At 39.6% G+C, this 9215-nt stretch overlaps 1 protein-coding gene across 1 annotated transcript; it reads right to left on the bottom strand.

The window, feature by feature from the left end:
• Window positions 1-2618: 2618 nt before the first annotated feature.
• LOC110052159 (homeobox protein ceh-30-like) lies at window positions 2619-8056 on the bottom strand. Its single transcript, XM_020758291.2, has 2 exons — window positions 7492-8056; window positions 2619-5764 (listed from the first exon to the last, which is right to left on the bottom strand). Exons 1-2 carry the CDS (start codon window positions 7742-7744, stop codon window positions 5358-5360), a joined length of 660 nt encoding a protein of 219 aa, XP_020613950.1. The 5' UTR covers window positions 7745-8056; the 3' UTR covers window positions 2619-5357.
• Window positions 8057-9215: the final 1159 nt, after the last annotated feature.

The following is a 9215-nucleotide window of genomic DNA, read 5'->3' as shown; positions in this document are numbered from 1 at the left end:
TTTCACAAAGGAAGTTTGCATAGAAGTTATCAATGTCAGTAGGCTATATTCATCCATTCATCACACGCACAAAATAACACAATTACAGCAGCTCCAATCACCACCTTACAACACTGCCCGAAATAGTTCACATTTTTTAAACATCACTTAACGCCAGATTTTGCCTTAAATGTTTTTAAATATTTACATGAAGAGACCAACTGAGAGCGCAAAGAAAACAGAGTATCTTGTTACTCTACAACAGTCAACAACGACTGGCTAAGACTGGCTCGTCTTTTGTTGGAGGAAGCCTGTGAAAGTTTTTACGGGATTAGAGCTATCCTTTGTGTTAAAAAGCTCCTGTAAACTTGCATGTCGCACCCTATCTTACGACTTGACATGTCTAAAGTAATTAGTAGCCTGTAAAACAATGTAGACACCAGTTGAGGTAGTAATGAAATAAAAAAAAAACCCTGAGAAACTTGTGTTCAACAACGCGACACATGAGTCAAAAGATAAATATGTGCCTTGGTCGCTTTGGCGAGCTAGTTGTGAAATCATTGAGGATCCATTTATCAAGCGATTGTAATGCAGCAAGTTATCGAAAATCTGTAGTCCTACTTTTCCTAGTCCGTCTATTCCTTGTCACAAAATACTCGTTTTACATAGTAAACACAAGATAGCTGTAACAGAAACATCATCCTCGTGCAAAGTAACCTCGTAAAAGGGTTTTCCAGTCATTAAACCTTTCAAAGTTACGGGCATGAGCTTTTATTTCTCTTAATGAACTCTTAACAAAGATCATAGTATTTCTATGGTTGTAAACCTGCGAGCATGCTCTCGATCTCAGAGTACTCCAACAGCTGACAACTGAGGGAGCTTGCTCACAGGCCATGTCATAATGGAAGCATCGAACTTTTCTCCCGATGAGGGGACTCACACAAACGTTTTCTGGAAAATCGATTAGATATTCTTCCTCAAGCAGTGTAAACTTGCAGTATTTTCTCAAAACCTTCTGTTACCAGATGGGCGAGGCTTAATTAGAAGTGAATCTTAACTTGAGCTTGAAATGAAGTCAACTGCTAAAAATATAGAAGACGACCTTTCAGCTAATATTTGTGTTTTCAATCAGTTGGTTTAGATAGCCTCTTGAGGCGTCAATGTGTCCTCATTTTTCAGTTATTTCAGGTTCAGCCCTAAGAAAACAGGAAGTCACGACTGAATCAGTATACTGAAAAAAGGACGTGACTTTTAAAGTTGACATTGGAAAGGGAACGAAACGGATTTTCTTGTGGGTGTGTTTTTGACGCATCATTGTATATCAGTTGGCTGCAAAGAAGCCGCCATTGGTTACATAGTATCTGGGACACGCGATTGTGCTAAATTGAGTGCGTGATGGGTCCACGATGAACGCGCTAAAATTCCGTGAAATGAACCGTGTCGACTTCCCCCATTTGGTTTCGTTCCTCCCTTCCTTGTCCACCCGCGTCTATGGTACCCGGACAAAAATAAACCTTCCTCAATATTGCGATACAAGTCAGATAGCCGAGAGCTAGTCACGTGATACTCTTATTGCTTAAGTTTAGGAGGTTGAGTTTTCAATTGTTACCGTGTTCATGGGATTCGGCGCAGATGGTCGAACTCGACTCGGCGCGGCCGTTATCTTCTTATTCAGTTTCGTTACGCAATAGACCTTATTCCCACGATTTATGCAAAGACTGAACAGGAGTCAACAGAACGATACTCCACTAGCGCCCAATACAGAGCCCGCGCCGAAACATCCAAGGTAGGACTGACAAACAGACGACACGATAGTTGCTGCGTGAGGCCATTCAAACAACGTATTTCTAGTGGTTCATTACCATAGCGAGGTCTAATTTTTAGGAACAAAGCTTTTCAGTTCTAAAACTCCAAACAGAAGTATAACTCAGTCAGATGCTGTACCGGTCGCTTTTTTTAATTTTCGGTCAGTGCTGTGACCTGACTACGAGTGAACACTGTCAAAACCTTATCATTACGGTAAAATTTTTACTGCCCAGTTTGAATATGGGCTCTTCTTTCAAAACCTGAGCATGGTGGCTGCTATGCCACGGAAACTTATATTTGGCGACATTGGGGAATTAGTTCTACATAACACTCTGCGCTTTTCACCTTCTAAGAGTGACAACAAGTTTTATATTGCACTGATTTCATTTAATACAAGACCAGCTTTAATCGCTAATCGCGCTTTAGCGTTCAGATTGTAGTTGTCATTGTAAAAGGTTGCAGTATACATAATAATAGGTTTGACAATCGAAGCCAGTAAAGCTATAGTTATAAATTCCCACCAAGCAGACACCGGCTGACACCTCCCTTAGGCATACATTTTTGTCTCGCTTGTCCCTGCTGAATATCACTGGTTTCTGTGCAACAAAACAGTTTAGGCAGACGCCTACCTCTCTTTAATGCGGTCAGCTAGAGCTACTCCCAAAGGTTTCCGCCCCGAGAGAGAAAGAGAGAGAGCTCACTATAGTTCAGCTTAATGTTCAGTCAACACCATGTCGATGTCCGCGGTGGATGGTTGACTTGTAATCTGTTCCTAAAAATTTTCACAATATATTCACGATATTCCAGTCAAGACTAATAACATTTTGGCAGGATACCAATGTAATTTATGATTTTTAATCGTCATAGAAGTAATATTTGTTCATAAAAATAGAAACTAAGGAATTAGAGCGTATCGTCGGGAGTATAAGTAGCTAATAGTATACAACTGGGATTGCTTTTAAGGAGGCCGCTGTAACGGCTTCGATGCTAAGCGATGTTAAAGGAGCTCAGTCACGGTATTTTGAGTTATTTTGGCCACATACGAAAGTGCCTTTAAATGGTACGAAACCTGAGAATAACAGTTCAATAAGATAGAAAAACACCAAAGACATAATGATAAACCATAAAGGAACAAGGATGGCTAAGGATGGAGAAGATTAACACGGATTACAAACGACGAATTTGAAAACTTGAGGCTAAACTTTTCAATATGCGCAAACCATGACTGAGCTCCTCTAAGCGTCTTTTGTGATGTGTCATAAAGTTGCGTTATCCTTAATGCTCTCGCACCATAGGGCTTCATTTTAAGATACAAAAAGCAAGATTCTTCTGGTGTAGTCTAAACAAATGATAGCAAATTATAGAGAATCCTTCTGTCCTTTCAGTTCTTCAGTAGCCTCAGCATAACCTGAAACTCAGACAGGGCGGGTGGAAAGCAACGAGATTGTGCGAAGGAGTCACCGCATTGAATAAAAGGAGAATATAAGGAGTAACAGGAGAATTTAAATTTTTGAATGATGACGTTGTTAACAAACTAGAAAGGTTGCGCTCGAGACTGAACCAGTTGCCAACCTTGCAGTTGCAGCCATCTATTGAAACCAGAAGCATATCTGGTTTGAACAATGTCGCTTCGAATTCATCTGTTGCTGGATTAAGTGTAGATATGGTCGTTTCCAATGATATTTTTTCTAAGACATATAACGGGTCAAAGAAAAAGCCCAGGCCAGAAAATGCAATTCATTTATCGCGATTGGAAAGCCGCGAAAAGCGGGGAAAAGACCAAGGTTTTCGGCCTCTTATTGGTCGACAAGACGACGTCTTCGCGTTGATTGGCTAGATCCCTGACACCTCTTTTATCATGATTGAGCCAATCACGACGCTTACAAAAAAGAAAAAAGCAAAACAAACACTGCTAACAATATTCATTTATGACCAGTGCGAAACGGTTCTGATGCCGATTGCGCTTACATTGAAGAATTTGTAATGTTTCTTGGCTATACTCCAATTCGACTTGGCGTGGTTGATAAAACGTTTCAATAGAGCAACAAGAAAACACAAATAGCTGGCATCATCACATGTACCACATGCAAACAATATATGAGAAGGGCCTTGAGCGACAACATGAGTAATCTTAAATATAAAACATCCAGCTATCAGGGAATCGTATGTTTTACAAAAGGTTGCTTGCGTTCATAAGGCAAGCGACAAAACTTTTTTCAGAAAACCACGCCAAAGCAGTACTGAACGCGGAAAACAATGCAACAGAGAGATGGCGTCCACTGACATGATGACAAAAAGTAAAGAAGGAGCTGTAAACGGGACGAAAATCCATCGACATATAACCAAACAATAGCAGAACTTTTGAATATGTGAAAAACACCATCAAAACAAAATCTATCGATCGTTCTTTAAGCTTTTAGACGTTTTTATTTAGTCTCGAGCAAAGTTTTAACCTTTAAATCGTAAAAGGTTCCTCTTTGATGTACAAACAAAGAAACGTGTTCAAAGTTCAGTTAATATCATATTTATGTTATTATGTCCAAAAAGCACTTGTACGAAATTGACTCGGATATGTACAAGATCAATTTGTTCAAAAGCTTAAACGAAATTGTACTTGACAAGGTGGAAATTTAAAAAGAGACAAATTGTCGTCCTAATGTCAACCCATACACCGGAGAAGGTGGGCAATCCATTTTAAGACTAAAAATATCTCGGTGTTCTTGACTATCTGTTTACGAAGGTGGTGGCGATATTCCGACACATTTATTTCTGTTCTTAATCTATTTTAGTTCTCAAAACTCAGTTTTTTCTGATCGGGTCATCTATACCTGTGCCATCCTCCTTGCATCCGAGTTTATCAGTTTCCAAATGTTTCATTTCGGATCTGAATCAGTGCAGCGTTGATCAATCTATACCCCATCAAAGCCAACCCTATTTTCCCCCTTTTGTCAGTAAGAAATGAAAAGTGAATTCGTAAAAGCTTGAGATTGTTGTCATTTTATGACAAATGGCCCTAATTGTTTTCCTGAAAGCAGAATAGATGACAATTAGTGCCTTTTTTTCGCCATTAACGCATCCTGGCTGTCAGTCACTCCACCGCGTGCAAAAAACATTTCTAATGAGCAGCCACGACAAAACGCTCTTCGCCGCTCTTAAATAAATCGAACTTTCAAGCACTTTTCCGCTTGTCTAATCAGTGCATTTCGCACTTATTTCAAAGTAAAAACAACACAGGGAATAGCTTAATTCATTTGCAATGTGCCCTTTTCAAACACAATAACAAAAACGAACGAGAAAGTGGATAGAAACATGCAAACAGAGTTCTACTGTATGGTAGAGAGACTATTTACATCAACGTAGTTTTCAAGTACATTTACAATAAACTGCCATTTGTGATGGAGGTTGAAATTTTCCAAACATAATTGCTGTTTGAGAGCTACTCTGGTCTTCTCACTTTTTGTTCAATTTATAATTTAGCATGTTGGCAAGAAACAAATTAAATTCCAATATCATACTTGCCCTGGCTAATCCTAATAATTGAAATTGATATTTCTCGCGGATATTTACAAAGTTTAATTTCGTCTAGTTTCGTCCTCTCCATTTTGATCCTCGGAGGTTTTTCCGTCATCTGTGACATTTTCGTTGGATCTTTCTTTGCCAGCTGACGCACTCGATCCGTCACCTTTACTCGTCGAAGATTCCTGATTGTTCGGGGGACTGGATTCCTTCTTCCACTTCATTCTTCTATTCTGAAACCAGGTCTTTACTTGGGTCTCGTTCAAGCCCAGCGTTTGCGCAAGCTTGGCGCGGTTCGACGTGTCCAAATACTTTTGCTCCGCGAACGTTTTCTCCAAAACGCGCAGCTGAAGATCAGTGAAGACCGTGCGTGATTTTCGACATCTTCGTCCGCTTGGTGTGCGAAGAGTCGGTTTCACGCGAAAATACACCGGCAGTTGGCTTAAAACTTCAGGGCTGGGATCTGCAGAAAAGTGAAGTATTAACACGTCAAAAAGACATGGCGAAAGTTGATGCTTAATAGGGATCACCAACTGCTTGAGATGTGTTGACATAGGATTACAAACGGCCAAAATTTCAAGGGCTGCTTCGTTACAACAAAGGCAAGTAGCTAGTGATCGGTAATTGAAGTCCTTGAAAGCCGCGTTCAATTTACAGCTTTTTGGCAGAACTGCTTCCTTTTTCAAGTTCTCGAAGCATAAAGCCCTTGAGAAGTTGTTTTTATAGGAGAAATTTACAAAGGGATAATCTATTGTTACGGTGAATTGAATGCCGCTCTTGCTTTTATGTTATAAAACAGAAACAACAAGCGAAATTCGTTTGTAACATTATACACCAGACAGGTGAAATCCTTCATGTACAAAGCATTGTGTCAGTGAGAAACTAGCTGTTTTCCTCGCTCTACCAATACTTTTCACTAAAAATCTCACTTCTTGGAAATACAGAAATTTAGGTAATCTTTTCAACACTAAACAATACTGAAAGTTCTTTGGCTTATTATTACTAAATCATCGAGTGTTTTCGATCAGCTTATTTCGATTCAACTAAGACACATTTTCTTTTGCAAGGGTTTTAACAGCTCCATTTTAACAATGAATGAAAGTAACAAGAATTCTTTGGTTAGCAGAGTATACTAGTGTTCTTAATGCAGAGACCTTAAAAAGACTTTGGAGGTTAAGTTTGAAGACCATGAATGTAAAATGGCTCTGAAAGAGATTCCATATGGTAGACTTTTGAATCTCAGTCACATTTTGGTGTAAACTAACTGGGTTTTGATGATTGATAAATGAGACAAGCCATTTTCCTTGTATTTTTTTTCTCGTTTTTCTTTTTGGCCCAAATGGCTGATATCTAAAGAATGGATTTCCTATGGTAGTGTTCTTTTCAATATTGTAAAATTGCCACAAAGCAGTTGAGGATTTCCTCTTTAATCGTAATGATCTTTTCCCTGTGTTCATTGCCGCTCCATTAGATTATCTATGTAATGATGCTATAGAGATGTTATGTCTATGCGAAGTTGGTCACCTCGAAGAAACACGCGATAGTTTGAGCCAGTAATTTCTCCGCAACGAAATGTCCGATTTGTTTTTGGCAAAGGTGTTTTAAGCCACTTCAAACACAAAGAAAACACTAAGATTAAGGCTGAAAGAAAAAACAAAAAATTTTGGTACAAAACATTAAAATAACCACAACTGACAATCTTAAAACGTGTGTCTTTCTCACATACGCCTATCCGAGTGGTGTCTCACCAAATTCATTTTACCAGAAAAAATGTCGAGCACTAATTCATCATACAAAACCATGAAATTAAGTCAAACAAACATGTGGTAGAACCACTGAAGTAGATGGAGGTTGTCAGATGTTGTTCAACAGTTAAGCTGCCGTTGTAAGCTTTTGATAAGGGGCAAAGAGAGAAATAATGCCAGTATCAATGTGGTGAAAGCACAGCATAGTAAATCAACGGATACGTGAGATAGCTATTACTTTTTCTACGAGAAAGGATAATTTTTCCTCAAGTTGGCAAGCCAACAGTTAAAACTATAGAAGTAACTAACTTGGCATGGTGCAAAATCGTAGAGAAACTACAACAAAAGTTGAAAGTATGAAGAAAATGTGTTTGATTTTGAGGCCAAATGGGTTCGCAATGAAATTTTGGCGTGCAAAATAGAGGCATGGTCTAAAGTAGCCCACCTTGAAACATCGGCACGTCATCTCTTTGCCTCTGCGTGAGAATGGAGTGCATCCCAAACTTTAAAGGGTTGGCGTTTGGAGCGGAAGATCTGGGCTCCTGAAAGCTGGGCTGTTTCGGCACAAGGAAGGGTTGACGGGGAACCAAAATATCGTCGATCCGGAATGACGATCGGTTCTGTGGGTTACGCGCGCTCGAGTTCCCGTGGCAGAACGGCGTCTGTTGGTACAGCAAGAAAGGGTCTTGGTAAAACATGATGCGGCTGTTTCGCTGAGGTGAGGATTTTGGTCCTCGCAGATGTGCGGAGCGCTTGAAATGTCTTCGAAGCAGATGGCTAAGTTATTTGTGTCCTTTGTTACGGCTACAGAACGTCGATTAGCTGATTGACAGTTGGAGGGCTTTCCTTGTTTGAATACGCATTCGGAGCTTATTAAGTTGATACCAGAAGCTGCGCATGAAGCCGTTCACTGGAAAAGCTAAAAGCAAACGACTTAAAAATGATACAAGTCACTGCACAACTGGACAAGAGTTAATTCCATTGGATTTGTCCCTCCTTGTACAGTTAAATTAACGGTGATCATTACACAATTAGTTTATATCATTACTCGAAAGGGTGTCAATTAGTAATCATTATCTTAAGATAATCGAAGGTGGAATTCAATTAACTATTAAAACACAAAATACAGAAAAGTCAAGATAAGTCATTTCCTTTGTCGGCGAGTGTACTCTCCGCCTAACGTAGATAAAAGGGAAATTGACAAATGGTTTTAGCAGTCCGGATAAATAACAGAACACCATTAGCTATTGTTTCACTCCATTAAATATGTACAGCTAATTTGGCTTTTTCGGGGCGGAAAACAAAGGCACGAAAGTGCTCGACTCACCCGGAGCACCAAGACAGGAGTTATAAACACGATGCAATATAATAACAAGTGCGTGCTATTCACTTCTGATTTCGAGTTTGACACAAACAAATTTATTTTGTTACTCAACACAATGCAAGCCATTTATGAGTAAAATGAGTTGGCGGTTACTTATTTCATATTTATGTATTGTGGATAGACTCATTCACATTTCAAATAATGCCGCGCCAATGTATTTATCGAAGGAACATTAAGTAATTGTCAGTCAATTGGCACTTGTAAGTCTACGGTCATTTTCCGCCTCGACGCTCGTAGACCCAAGTCGATGAAGCATCTTAGTCTGGAACTCTTAAAACTAGCTTCTTGTTTCTGAAGGCAAACGCGAGCCATGAATTTTCTCGGAGGCCATTAAACAACTTTGGATTGTTCGAAATTTGTTGCCTGCCTCGGAAACGCATTAATTGCCGTTCTATAAATCGCTTAAAGTAATTTCAGCGATAAAAACCACAACGGTAAAACAAATCCGGTCCCATTAAAAAGAGTCTGGAAATTTATTTTGCTTTTAAGGTTCCACACCATATGTGTTTGCAAACTGACTCGACAGTTGATTTTCGAAAAACCGACAAAATTGAGTTTCGTTTATCGGCAGAAGAGTATCAACTCGTGCGCGAACCACGCGCCGATAGATGGCTGTTCGTCAAACCACTCTGAGCGAGTCCTGCGCATTTGCGGATTCTTTGGCATGGTAATTTGAAATAATTGGCGCAAATTGATTTCTGAGGCCTCGCTAATGTGGCAGCTGGCACAAGGTGGGATCTTATTTCACTCCGCTAAAGAGCAAGCGAGAAACTAAAAGAAACAAA

Source organism: Orbicella faveolata, unplaced genomic scaffold (genome assembly GCF_042242905.1).
Source record: "Orbicella faveolata isolate gen_17 unplaced genomic scaffold, um_ofav_v1 contig_47, whole genome shotgun sequence".
NCBI lineage: Eukaryota > Metazoa > Cnidaria > Anthozoa > Scleractinia > Merulinidae > Orbicella > Orbicella faveolata.
This window is presented reverse-complemented; position numbering and strand designations above follow the sequence as displayed.